Source organism: Lutjanus erythropterus, chromosome 11 (assembly GCF_056507025.1).
Source record: "Lutjanus erythropterus isolate fLutEry1 chromosome 11, fLutEry1.hap2, whole genome shotgun sequence".
Lineage (NCBI taxonomy): Eukaryota > Metazoa > Chordata > Actinopteri > Lutjaniformes > Lutjanidae > Lutjanus > Lutjanus erythropterus.
The window spans coordinates 20,396,273-20,410,579 of record NC_139327.1 but is presented as its reverse complement, the minus strand read 5'-3'; the positions used below and the strand labels follow the sequence as shown (position 1 = coordinate 20,410,579).

At 38.7% G+C, this 14,307-nt stretch overlaps 1 protein-coding gene across 3 annotated transcripts; it reads left to right on the top strand.

The window, feature by feature from the left end:
• The first annotated feature begins 1,302 nt into the window (after window positions 1-1,302).
• Window positions 1,303-12,597, top strand: LOC146319015 (multidrug and toxin extrusion protein 1-like). 3 transcript variants are annotated; one of them, XM_084731234.1, is made up of 16 exons: window positions 1,303-1,596; window positions 1,699-1,897; window positions 3,994-4,095; window positions 4,571-4,639; window positions 5,639-5,787; window positions 5,923-5,965; window positions 6,099-6,143; window positions 6,335-6,432; window positions 6,643-6,740; window positions 8,354-8,535; window positions 8,736-8,844; window positions 9,461-9,536; window positions 9,826-9,895; window positions 9,980-10,112; window positions 10,206-10,300; window positions 11,744-12,034. In XM_084731234.1, the coding sequence occupies exons 2-16, from the start codon at window positions 1,712-1,714 to the stop codon at window positions 11,876-11,878; spliced, it is 1,590 nt and encodes a 529-aa protein (XP_084587360.1). In that variant the 5' UTR covers window positions 1,303-1,596; window positions 1,699-1,711; the 3' UTR covers window positions 11,879-12,034. The 3 variants fall into 3 exon arrangements, with proteins under 3 accessions (XP_084587360.1, XP_084587362.1, XP_084587361.1); XM_084731236.1 differs by having other exon boundaries at window positions 1,305-1,897; window positions 11,744-11,807; window positions 11,913-12,597; XM_084731235.1 differs by lacking the exon at window positions 1,303-1,596 and having other exon boundaries at window positions 1,770-1,897; window positions 3,959-4,095.
• Window positions 12,598-14,307: the final 1,710 nt, after the last annotated feature.

Below are 14,307 nucleotides of genomic sequence, written 5' to 3'. Positions count from 1 at the left end.
AGTTACAATAAGTAGATTACATTACGTGATGTCACTGAAGCAACTCCAAAGACAAAAGTCACATGACGCATGTAACATTATGTACCATAACAGTTTTGCTGGACCACGGTAATGGTCTCTTGAGAGAAAGTCTCGTGTCTGTTTGAGCCATCCGTCCACCACACCTCCTCCTCCATATGTGGACTTTCTCCCTCTTTATACTGTGTCAGAAGCCTGATGCATTTCTTTCAGCTTTCAATGGGTATCACATATCTCTGTGTGAGTCACCAAGGGGTGTTGAATGGTGGTACTTCACAAGTTCGATATGAGCACGGGCTGGTTATTTTCTTCACCTCTTAAGTTAATTAGTTAAGTTTGATAGCAAATATTGCTACTGCTGTACAAAATACACAATAAACAAAATTAAGTTTTTTTTCAAGCTTTCTATAGCTAATGCTATCTATAGCATTAGATGCATTCATTTAGAGTCATATTTTGACCACCTGGCAAACATAAGTCCAATAGTCAACCCCTTTTAGCTCTGTTTGGTCTCCACCCACTCCTGAATGAAATATCTCCTTCTTTATCTGCTAAATGTTTCACTCTTTTCACCAGCTAGTCACTAATTATGTTTATCTGCTGTTTTGTGGTGAGCAGGTGGTGTCCAGTGTGTTTTTAGAGCTGTTTTGCTGAAAACAACATTATGAGAGTGGTTTGGATGAATCAAAACAATGCACAATGAGCTTAAACTCAGTATAAGGCCCATTAAAGCCGAGGGGAGCTGCAGATTCAGGTGGTAATTCCCTGTAGGTTTGTTACAATTAGCAGCCTCTCTGTCATTGGATACATTGTTAATGTAAAATACTCATTATAGCCACTTTTGAGGAGCTCCTCTATTCAATATGTTTATATGAACAGTCAAATGACTAAGTGTAATGTAAATGTGTTCACCCATCGTGACAAAAACACAGAGTTTCTGTAGTTCTACTCAGCATTTTAGCCTCTTTGCTTTGTATGACTGACAACAAAATTGTGGCACATCAAAACTTGAGGAAAATGAAATTGCTATGCAAGATACACCCTATAAAAAACAGGAAAAAATCACAGATATCACAGCAGGCTAAGCCTCTATCACCAGTGACAGTATCATTTAACCGCTCATTGCAGTAGTTGAGAGACTTTCGTAACTCAAAGTTCAAAGATGCACAAAAAGGAACTTTTCCTACTGTAATCTCTATGGTAAAATTATCATTGCTGCCACCTCCTGTCAGTGCCCTGCTTGAGGCAGGGTTAAACAGGGTGAAAACTCTGTTACTCATACAGTGTGTTTAATTATACTGTAGACACGAGCCTCACATTTTCACACCAAAGGCATTTCAGTCCTTTGAATTGTGGCAAAACAGTGTAGATCTGTGACGCTCCACAGCAGCTGAGAGAAAAACAAAGTGCTTCATTTTGGTGGCGTTTTAAGTTTCCTGGAGGACTGCACAGTGTGTTGGAGGGTCGGGGGTGGAGAGATTTGACTTGTAGCAGTGTCCCAGCATAATGTGTGTGTCCACTCTCTCAGACAGAGAGCAAGGTGGGAAGACACTGCCTTGGTTATTGATTATTACACAGGTAATTGGTTATTGATTACTCCCAGCCTACTTGTCTGTGTCTGAAGGGAATTGTACTGTACGAACATCATTCAGAGTGGGACTGAGTTCTGTTTTCTACCAGATCTCATTTCAGTATGGAAGATTTAGCAACAAAAAACGCTTGTAGAGGAGTAAATGGACAGTCCAAAACAGACGAATCACCTCCTGCTGCTCACAGCGTTGACTCATGCTGCGGATTCTGGCTGAGAGGCATCAAGCTCAGGGTACCTGTGGACTACAAGAATGAAATAGCTCAGTTTTTAAAACTGGGTGGACCCGTGGTAAGATTGTGTTTAGATGCAACAGCTGACAAGAGTTGGCTACTAAAGATATCAAATCTACAACAATATTCAGAATAGGAACATCTGTTAGAATCGTTTATTTTGGAAAAAAAAAACCCCAGCTATAATTAAGTTGTAGTTTGGAGTGTACCATGACAATCATGAATATTACTGAGTTGTTTTTAATTTGGAAATGTTTTAATTGCTACTTGGTTTGCTACCTTGAAGAAAACACCTACTGACCTAGAAAAAAAATAAATACATTAGAGGTGTCACAAGTTCAAGTATTAGACAGAGACAGTGTGATATGTTTGGTGTTTATCCTGACAAATTTGGTTGTGAAGATGTTCTCGAAAAAGTTCTAGACATGAATCTGAACTATATCTAACTTGTTATTAGACTAAATCAAACTAGAATATTTGCATTTCCTGAAGAAAATGCATGTGATTGCTGTATCTGTAGTCCCTGCAGAAAGATAGTATGGTGTTTTATTAATGCCCACAAGGTGGAGCTATTGGTGCCATTCTTCAGTATGTCAGTCATGTGCTTAAGGAGAAGCTGTTTAATCTCATTACAGGCAACAGAATTGGAGAAATATACCCAGACAGCACGCATACGTCCAGCCGACGTCAACATTCTCCTCCTATGTTTCATGCCGGCTGCTGGCATATACATTCTAGGCGATTGTTTAGGGCTACAGTTGCTACAAGTGGCCACATGATTGGTGTGACTTCCTCTGTTGCTTCCTGTATGAACCACTGGGAAATCAGGCTATTTAAGTTTTAAGCAGACAGAGAAAGTGTTCATGTTGATAAGCGCAAGAATTTGCAAAGATGGTAAGAAATGTCAACATGATATAGACTTTCTTTGGTCATGAAGTCTGATGTTATTCTACATATCTGTGGTTTACACTGCAGACTGGAGTCTCTGTTAGCAGTGACAAACAACTAGATACATGTTACTTACTCTCGTCTCCTCCATGAAACATCTTTATTTTCACTGTGCTGCTGTCCATGCATTGTCTTTCCCTATGGAAGCCACCAATATAATGAAAAAAGGAAGATCTTGTTATAATATAGTTATTATGAGAAACTTTAACAAAATAATGAGTTGGTATCACAAAATAATAAGAAACTTTATAATATGTAATAAGGTAATTATTACTGACTCAATTGTATCTGCAAATAGTATATATAATATATAACAATAAAATCGTCCATATGCCTTAAGTAAAGTTAATTATTTCCATGTATTTTATTTGATGGCCCCGCTGACCTAATATTTATGAGCCTTGCCCCTACAATGATGAAATTCAAGGCTGCTCCTCACACTTTGTACAGTGTTAAGATGACTGGCTTGCTTTAATAACTTACAGTGTAGCCATGGTAACAAAGCTAACAAGCAAAGTGTGTTCATTCAGTCATGAACAATATGCCATTTTGTGTTGCACTGGAAGTATTTTGGGGCCACAAACAAAATCTTGCATAGGTCCACCAAAACCGCCAGGCCTGTCCTGGATAAAGCCCTTGAAATTTTTCCAATCCATAGACTCACATTATTATAGTACATGTTCAGTCAAAGATAAGATAATTACATATATTCAATATACCACTGAAAAAATGTGCATTTAACAGAGATTTTTGTGAGGAGAAAAAAATGGCTCAGCAAATCGGAGAACCCAACATGTATCCACTTTTCACTGACTCCTATTCATCGCACAAACCCCAAAGTTGATAGACGAGGACATTTAGTTTCCTTTTGTGCAAACCTTTTGATGCCAAAGGCTGTCAAAAACCTACACCAGCAATCACTCGAACTATTTTCTAAAGAAGAAAAGAGAGGTAGTAAAGACGTTTAGAAACACAAAGGAACTGCAGCAAAACCAAAGCATAACACATGTCAGCTGCCAGAGCAAATAAGAATGTTTTCTTACCTCAAGACCTTCTGAAACAATGGGTTCTTTTTAATGAATAACAACTCAATCAGTTACTTTTATGTGTTGCATGTGGAGTTAAATATTTCATTCATGTGTGGAGCTCAGTTCATTTGTGTTTTTTCTAGATATGAAAACGAGGGATCGTGACTTTGTTTTTCAGATTATCTCACAGTTGATGAGCTTCCTGATCAGCTTCGTCAGCATGGTGTTCTGCGGTCACCTGGGGAAGACAGAGCTGGCAGGTGTTGCATTAGCGATTGCGGTGAGTTTTGTTTCTGTTTTTATTGATATTCTGCTTTCAAGGATTATTGCTCAGTTTTAGTTGTATCATTGCTTTTGAATTTCAATATTTATTTTACTCAGACATCTATCTGTCACATACAACAACATATTATGGCCCTATGTAGAAAAAAATACTGAGCCTGGGCAGGGGGATATTATTTTGAGAAAAAAAAACTCAAAATGTCCAAGATGAAAGTGGTAAATTTACAAGAAAGAGGGGAAAATTTACATAAAAATCCCACATATTTCTGAAAACTTGAATATTCTCTGAAATTATGAAGCCGTACGTTTACAAGAAAAAGAAACAGAAATTCTTTGAGACTCAAGATAGCTCCTCTACATGGGTTTCATAATTTTAGAAAAATATTCAAACCTACAATGGCCTTCATACGTCGTTGTAATTAAAGCATGTTTGTCTCTTTCTTCTGAACAAATGATATTTCATTTCAATGCAGGTAATAAATGTCACAGGTATTTCCATTGGCTTTGGTTTGGCATCAGCATGTGATACTCTCATATCTCAGGTATTCAATCCATTTCATTCATATTATATAATTAGATGATAATTATGTAACCAGCTCAGTCCATGCCAGTTGCCAGCTGCCGTGTTCACAGTGGGCTCTCTCAGATTTGTTTTTTGGTCTCACTCTCACACTTTTCCGCGAACACGACCGTATTTTTTTTTTTTTATCTCCTCCAAGCTTATGTAATGGATCGTGTTTGAGTGACCAATGGGACTTGAGCTACTGTCCGTTTTGTCCACAACTAATCTCACATACTACTGGACCCACCAGCCTAATATTGTTCGTGCACATTTTTTGTCTGTTTGCTCAAGGAGCTCTCGTAGTTGCAGTCATTCACAATTTTTGAAAAAAAATAGAAAAGCCTATTTTACTGCTCTGTTTATATGGACTGCTGACTCCTCACTCCTCTAAACCGGCCAGTAGGGGCTGCAAGTCATCAACAACTGCTGGGCTAAAAACAAGGCTTACTTACTACTTGGCTTTTATTGTGGCTCAAAAGCTGATATCCATAAAAAGACCAAAAGCATCCCTGTAGACCAAAAGCATCTCAGACCAAAACAAATGTGCACTATGTTTACTCAAACTAACAGACTAGGCAGCGCTGCTTAAATATGGATCAAGATTATGTTACTCACCTATTTCTCACCTAAATTTGAAATATACAGTGTTATAGTGTTCCTTAGCTTGAAGCCACTTGTGCATGCACACTGTCTGAACTGGGTGTATGTGGTGTGACGGTGTACACGGACAAGTGAACCACAGTATGGGAGCCACAGGACATTTGGTTACAATACCATAAAAAGAAACTTTGCTAGACAAGAACACTTTATTAAAAACTTTGCATACATCAATGTAAGACAACTTACACTATACTGTATTAAAACTTTACTGAAAATTTTGCAAATCTGGCAGTTGTGTTGGCATTGCAGTAGGTGCTTCACCATTTGGTTGCCTGGTGGACATCTGCACTCTTTTAGTATTTTCCTGTTCTTCTTACAGACTTATGGGAGTGGTAACCTAAAGCGTGTAGGGGTGATACTCCAAAGGGGAGTTTTGATTCTGCTCTTAGCCTGTTTCCCCTGCTGGTCCATCCTCATTAACACTCAGCCCATTCTACTGGCTGTCAGGCAAAACCCAGAGGTCGCCAGGTGAATAATTTCCACTCCAAACATAACCGTCTATGACATCAAATGTTACACATACACTTATGGTTGTGAATCAGGTTATTCAATGTGATATTTGCACATATTTACAATTTTCTCTTTTGTCTGTCTGCCATAAAGACTCTCCCAGCTGTATGTGAAGATCTTCATGCCGGCTCTGCCAGTGAGTTCAGCCTCCTCCACAGTTTTACAAAATGTTATTTGTATCTCCATCCATATACGCTGTATTGAATGGCTGTTGTGTTGCATTATTGATCTAATTAACCCCATTCATCGCCTCATGTTGGATTCTGCAGGCTGCCTTCATGTACCAGCTGCAGGAGAGGTATCTTCAGAATCAGGTGCATTTAATGACTGCAAGACCACTGGTGTGAAACAAAATAATAAGTTTGTGGGTAATGAGATCATTTTGTGCGTGTGTTAGAAAGAAGCACATACTGTGAGAAAGTGACAAACAGCAGGAGCACTGATGTGTTGAAATGGCGTGGGGATTTTTTTTTTTTTTTTTTTAATGGCTTTCTTTGGTTCACAGGGCATCATGTGGCCTCAGGTGATATCTGGAGCTGTGGGGAATATTTTAAATGCAATAATCAACTACATCTTCCTCAGTATTTTGGATCTGGGGGTCACGTGAGTGCACCCACCATACCCATCATAATGCAGCCATAAGAAGCCTTGCAGCCTTCAGAGTCATAATCTTTCATAATTTTAAACTTGTCACAGTTTCAACAATCAACTTGAAGATTTATCTGAAGACTTATTTGTATGAGTGACTGGCAATGAACGTATGCTGTTTTTCTGCCTTTTTTGTTGTTTTTTTAATCCTCTTGACATCACTAGTGGATCTGCAGCTGCCAATGCCATCTCACAATATTCCTTGGCAGTTTTTTTGTTTATGTACATCTGGTTCAGGGGACTGCACAAAGCTACATGGGATGGTAAGTTTGAGGGACCACTATCATTGGACCATTGTTTTCTAATGATTTCTTGAAAAATTCCTTCAGAGAACTTTACTGTATATGTTGATGTTTTAAATGTTATTCTCCATACGTGTAGATTTTTTTCAGGGTGTCTACATGAATCAGGAAGTAAATTAAAAGACGGGGCCACTATTATGGCCAATTTTGCGATAAAACTAATCATCCAGTGTAACTAGAAGCATTTGAAGTTTTGAGTAAAATTTGGCCATTTTAGACCACCATTCCCACCACATTCCCAAACAGAATACAAGACTATTTAATACTTGTTAAGGCCTTTTACAGGTAACTGTGAAATTAAGACATTTTTAAGTCTTTTTAAGGACATGTACCCACCCTGTGCTTGTCTGTAGATAAATTTCATATCTCCAGATATTCAGCTTTTTTATGTTCAGCTGACTGACTGTGCACTCATAAATGTGTAATTAATTGGTTGTGTACAAATTGAACAATATCTCTATTTTATCTATAATTAGTGCCAAAATTTCATAGCTCTGTGTGCAACTTTCTAGAAAATTAAGAATTACAAACCTGTAAATGACTGAATGTGAATGTAATTGAACAATGACACTAATGAAACATTTTCTGTCCTCTTAACCTCATATCAGTAAGTACATTAATTATACATTAGCATGTTCAAATTGCTGCATTGCTGCATTGCATGCTGAGATTAGCATTTAGCTCAAACCAAAACCTTTGTCTACAAACAGCCTCACAGAGCTGCTATCTCATGATAAACGTGCCAATAAAATAAGTCTCAGTTCTTCAGTGACATGGTAGTAATAACATGACTGCATACTGTCTTAAAAGGATAGTTCAGATAATTTTAAGTGGGGTTTTATGAGGCACTCATCCATAGTCAGTATTAGCTACAGTTAATAGTGGTCAATACACCACCAGTTTGGAAAACCAGAGAGGAGTATTGGTGTAGGAAGCAACAAAACATATTTTAGCCACCTAAAAAAAGCCAACCTAAAAAAAAGTCAATTTAAGTGTAGGCTATATTCTGAATATTTTCAAAACTTTTCCTTGCAGTCAGTCAGGCTTTTCTTGCAGTTTCCTGCCAGACTTAAAGCCAAATATCGCTGTCTCTAAAGCAGCCAGACTCCCTTGACAAAAACAGTCATTTTACCTTGCAGAGCAGGGCCTTGATTTGTTAGTTTGTTTGTGTCATTGTGTGACTTTGGTGAAGCCAAACTAACCTTAGAAAACACCACAATAACAGACACAAACTAACAGATCAAGACAGCAAGAGATCAGCAACTATATAACTATAGTTTTCAAAATGAAAAAGGCTGTGTGACAGCAAGGTAAAGCAGCAGCCCACAGTTACACTGATATTGATTTTATTTTTAGGTGGCTGAAATACATTTTGCTGCTGACCTTGCTCACAGCAATAGATTGCTTAACTTTCTACACCGGTACTCATGCTGCTTCTCCATCTAGAGGCATGAGGCCCACCATATGCTCTAGGTAATGCACTGACTACAACCCCACTGCAAAGAATCTGAACTATCCCCTTAATAGGTGCATTTGACTGAATCCGTCGTACCTCCTATTATCTCCTACTGTAGGTTGGTCAAGAGACTGCCTGCAGGAGTGGGGTCCTTTCCTCAAACTGGCCATCCCCAGCATGCTGATGCATTGTCTGGAGGGGTGGTTGTACGAGGTTGGCGGGTTCCTGGCAGGCATCATCAGTGAGGTTGAGTTGGGAGCTCAGTCTGTCGTCTATCAACTGGCTACTATTGCTTACATGGTAACTCCCTTACATTTCATTTTTCTTGTTGTGAGGATGGATCGATGAAATGACAAAGCACAATTTATGCTAATGTAATACCTGTGTGGATACTTGAATGGCTTGGCTCCACAGGATAATATATAAGAAACTTTGTTTATAATCTGTCTATTATTTTTCTGTGAAGTGATTGTTTTTATTTACCTGTCCCCATACCACAGTTTCCAATGGGTTTCTGTGTTGCTGCCAGTGTTCGTGTTGGAAATGCTCTCGGTGCTGGGAACACAGAGCAAGCCAAGCTGTCCAGCAAGGTCTCCTGCATCTGTGCATGTATGAAACAAAAGCATAGAAAATCTCCACCACACAAAAGGCTGCTGGGTTGAGTTATGTCAGAGAGTAGACCTCCATAGATCTGTTTCTCTGATGTACAAATCAAACCTTTTTCAAAGTTATGGTCCATGTTTTTCCACTTAAATGTTCTGCTCAGTTCTCTGGTCTTTTTGTTACATGTTGAAGGGATAGTGTGGATTACTTGAAGTGAGGTTATATGAGGTATTTGTCCATAGTCATGTGTTAACTACAGTAGATGGGGGTCTGCACATCCCCAGTTTTGAGAAGCAGCAGGAAAGCAAGTGTAGGAAACTAAGCAATGTACTGCTGTGGACAGGGCTGGCAGCTAAATGTATTTTAATCAACTTAGAGAGGAGTAAAGAAACCAGAAAATATTTACATTTGAGAAGCTAAGACCAATGAGTCAAATATTTTCTTAAAAATGACTCAAAATGGATTAATAGTTGATAAATGAATTAAGATCTATACCTCACAATAATCCTGCTTCAAATAATCCTAATTCTGCCTTTAATTTAGAGTATATAGTTCATGTCATTCTTTTATATATTAGCAACCTTTGTCTAATAACATGCTGTGTTTCTTATGCCCAATCCAGCTACTGTCTCATGTATCATTGGAGTTTGTCTTGGTGTGTCAAGGAACATGATTGCTTACATTTTCACCACAGACAAGTGAGAACAGATCCTGACACCTTATGTAACATTAATCGGTTTGTGTTTTCTTACCTTTGACACAACAGCAGACAGACTGTTGCACAGAAAGCTCATAAAAAGGTTAATTCATCATGTATTAACATCAGAGGACACTGACCCTTGAAAGCAAAGTAGGCTTGGATTTTCCACTTGTCACTTCCTCAGATATGGTAGATGCAGTTATTTCATGTAAGAAAAAATACATGTCAGCTTTGCACTCACCTGTATTTTATCATAATTTAATTTTCATATCTGTGTCTGCTTTTAGAGACATTATTCAGAGGGTGGCTGATACCATGAAGATGTTCTGTTTCATCCATGTCGCTGAGGCCTATGCAGTGAGAATCTTTGAGCACTGTTGAGCAAAATAAGCCTGACTTATTGGCATAGATTTTAGATTTCTCCTTGCTTTACCTCCACAGGGGGTGACAGGGGGTATTGTCATGGGGGCAGGGAAGCAAATGGTTGGTGCTGTGTGTAACTTGGTGGGTTTCTACTTCTTCGGGTTCCCCATTGGCCTGTCTTTGATGTTCCCTGTCAATATGGGCATTGTAGGTGAGGACAGATTACTTATTTATAAAGCAAGTAGCAATCTAATCATATTTCTGCCGAGACTAACTAACCACCTTATTTCCATCTCTGTTGCAGGACTGTGGGCAGGGTTCTTAATTAGCGTTTTGATAAAGTCAATATTTTTTACAATTTTCCTGTGTAAACTAAACTGGAAGAAAGCCGCTAAAGAGGTGAGTAACTTTACTAGTGACATTCTGTTAAAACACTGCCATTACTGTTGTTGATGAAACTGTAATAAACTTAAATGACCAGTGTGTAGGATTTAGTGACATCTAGTTATGCGCTTATAGATTGCAACCAACTGAACAGTCTCACCCTCCCCTTCCAAGTGTGGAGCTACAGTAGTGGTTGTGAAGCTCATGGAAAAACTCCATGGAAGGAGACCTGCACCCTCTGTAGATTAGAGGTCCAAAAACCTGTGCCCTATCCTAAAAAGACCTGGAAATGCACTACCCAGGACCGAACCAGACCCAAATATTATTTTAAAGGCAGGACCCAGACCCATGCAGAGCTGAGAAATGGTGAGACCTGGACTATACAAATGTCTAACCTGACCTAGCCGGGAGACACAGACCTGGATGTGGTACAGTCCATTCGTCAAGAAGTTCTTAAAATACATGCAGGTTTTCTGTTATTTCTCCTATTCTTGCTGAAACGGCGTGGTTAATCCATCTGTTACTTCAGCTTTAAAGTCTACTCGCTGTCACGGATGACACACAAGACTCGAGAGAAACAAGAGATTTAGAGTCAGCTTTGCAATGTTGTTGCATCTAGAATAATAAAGAAAGGTTTGACTTTTTGTCCTTTTGAACCATAATAATGACTGCTCATTCGTTGTCGTCTGCTGATGTTAGCATTTGGATATTATCTGTGCTTTCCTAGACAGGTCTGACCTCTGCTCCATAACGCTTTACCACTTGAGCAGGGGCACCTGTTCATGCAGGTGATTTGGCGACACCTTGTGGCCACAGACACATGGTTCGCATGCATTTGCTGAATGTTGCTGAATAGTGTACACAATAGAGCTACAACTAACAATCATTGATGGTTATTTTCTCAATCAATCAATTAGTTGTGTGGTCTAGAACATGTCAGAAAATGGTGAAAAATGTCAATCAGCATTTTGCAAAATGCAAGATGACATCATCAAATGTATTGTTGTGCCCACAACACAAAGATACTCAGTTTACTGTCATAAAGAAGCTTGAAACAGAGAACTTTGACTTTTTTTGATTAATCGATTCTTAAAATAGTTGTCGATTAATTTTATAATCAATTAATAATCAATTCATTGATCAATCATTGCAGCTATACAATATACACAAACAGCCCTTTCATCATGATCAGCGCTTTCTGATCATGTTTTCTCTAAGATTTAAATGGCTCATCCTGAGGTAACAAAACAATTCTTATTTTTAACCAGTTAGACATTAATGGAAACACACTTATGAATATTATATTCCATTCCTGGCTACTTCTGCCTTTAAATCCACATAAATCTTACACACTGGATCTTTAATCTGCGCAAATTTGATCATTTGTGGATCATGTGATACTAACATTGTGTTTTTATAAAACATGATTTAGTTGCTGTTTTAAATATCTTTGAATAGGCGCTTGTAAGAGCAGGAGTAAACATTGCAGGGAGCAGCGAGATCTTTGCAATAGAAAACAAGGGTAAGAGGGTTATTATTTTACAGCTACACCCTGTATTGATATCTTCTGTCTCGGATCTGTTAGACAACTAACATTAACCACATATTAAAACTCGGTCCCTCACAGCACCGGACGCCGATGAGAAACAGACCCACGTAAAGGCCAGTCGATCCGGTTCCTTGAGTCCGGTAGAGGGAAGGCTGGAAGGGCTGGGTGCATGTCGGCAGACACTGTCAGTCAGGCAGCTGGTGGTACGACGTGGCCTCGCTGTGCTGCTCATGTTCATCATCCTCGCAGCTGGAGTCTTCATCAGTGAGCTGCTCACCAGGCTGTTCAAATTAGACAAGTGACCATTAATAGACCACATGCATGCAGCACAAAACAAAGCTCTGAGTCGGCCATTGAGAGCACAGATGCATCCTCATGTTTAGCAGTAATGCACACCATATAAACAAAATATCTACACACACAATCACACCTACTGTAGTCTGAAAAATATTTACCACAATATTTTCTTAAAATTCTGTCTGCATCCACAATTTTGTTAAAGGGTTAAGTGACTAAGAAGAAAAAGTGACATCCCTCCTACAATATTGACCAATCTGAAGCAATTTGTGCTGACAAATTTATTTTTCCACACTCCCACACTTACAAAATTTCAGGCCATTTATTGAGCACTGATGATGGGAGAATAGCTGCACTAGAACAGCTCTTAATTATTGACTATTAAAATGTTCTGTAATTGCATTAACTAAGTGGAATTTTTGCAGTTTTGAATACTTGAAATAAATGTTGGAGGTGAAAGAGTTCAGATCTACTTTCATTATCATTTTTCCTGTCATTACTGCATACTTAAGAGATTGTCTTTAAAGTTATTATCTTAATACTGGAGTTATAATAGCTTTTTGTGTCATTTTCCTAGCTCTTAATTGCTTTCATCAATTTAATCGATCAAACACGGTCACTTTTGGAGTTGTAATATGAGTCACATGTTCAATCTAATGACGTGAATGAGGCAGCCAATGAAAAGCACTGCTGAAAAAAAAAATACTAGACCTGCCTGCTTTATATAGAAACATGCTGTGTAAGATGGGCTCCAATCAAGACTCTGACGAAATATATGTTCTGATCATGAAATATATAGTCTGAATGGAAGCCACAATTAGAAATAGCATGATTAAATGCTATATTTAGGCTACAGCACATCTGTGGACGTGTGCTTTCATCATCAAAGACAGCAAAGATGCTCTTTTTCTGTGGTTTATTTTTCTGTCCTTTGATCTGTGGTGCCAAATTTGATGATAATGAAAGGTCTGTGCGCTCACACTGCAACACGCTGGCTGGATGAAGACATGTCAAACTGAGTAAATCAACCACCTGTTCACACTGTGCAGGAGCAGATAAGTAGCTAGCTCAGGCTTCACAGTTACAGCCTGCTCAAAAATGAAGAATACACCCTGGTTAACAGCAAACAATTAACCACATACATTTTTCATGTACATGTATGGTGTAGGGCCAGGCAGTATATCCATCATGATATGTATGGCTGAAGTGTTGTCCTTCCCTGGTTGTAAATGCACAATATGTAAATTCTGTCGCTTGAGGTCTCACGTTGAAATGACAACAAGTAGAGACATAGTTTGATGATGTTGTGAAGTAGCACAGGATCATGGGAGCTCTTTTCTTCACTTGTAGACAACCGCAATGTTGATGAAAATCTTTTTGACATGACTCAGGCAGAAATCACCTTCACAGATGAGGTAGTGTATTAAAATTTTCCTTCCTTTCAGTTCTTTCCACAGACACACACACACACACACACACACACACACACACACACACACACACACACACACACACACACACACACTGCACCTCTTATGCTACAATCAAATATGACTGATGGAAAATAGATCAGAAATATGCACATATATCAAAGGAAAACAGCACATTAGAGCTGCACAATTAATCACAATATTACAGGAACTGCATTATGACCAAGTACAATATCCAAATTGCAGAACCAAATCACATTTTTTTTAAAAGTTAAAATGTGTGAGAAAACAGCTTTACAGGTACTCTGGTGGTGCAGAGATGCCCTGGCCTAAAAATCTTGTTCTCCAGATGAAAGAAAATGTTTGTTTGGTACAAACTCCAACAAATATCAGGATTTTAACAGTTAATTTTTCAGTAAAAATGAAAATAGTAGAACAAAAATGATCATTCCCATTAATGGTATCACATTGCATAATCGCAATTTCAGTCACAATTATTGCAATAGGACTGTTTTACCATATTGTGCAGCCCTGTTGCACACTGCACAGACAGTCTGGCTTTTCAGTTATTGCTGACACTTGAACTAATGCATGGACAATATGGATCCTATACAGACAGACGCTTCAGTGTGACATGACACTGTTGTCACGCGAGCATGAACCTGATGTGATGATTGTGGCCTAGACAAGAGGTCAAGTAGACAATGGACAGCAGCATAAGTTATATGGAGGGTACCAGCTCTTCA

Coding starts and splice junctions, on each gene's coding strand:
- LOC146319015 (XM_084731236.1), top strand. CDS start 1,712: ATGGAAGATTTAGCAACAAAAAACGCTTGTAGAGGAGTAAATGGACAG. Junction 8,536..8,735: donor TGGCTACTATTGCTTACATG/GTAACTCCCTTA, acceptor CCCATACCACAG/TTTCCAATGGGTTTCTGTGT. Junction 8,845..9,460: donor GGTCTCCTGCATCTGTGCAT/GTATGAAACAAA, acceptor TGCCCAATCCAG/CTACTGTCTCATGTATCATT.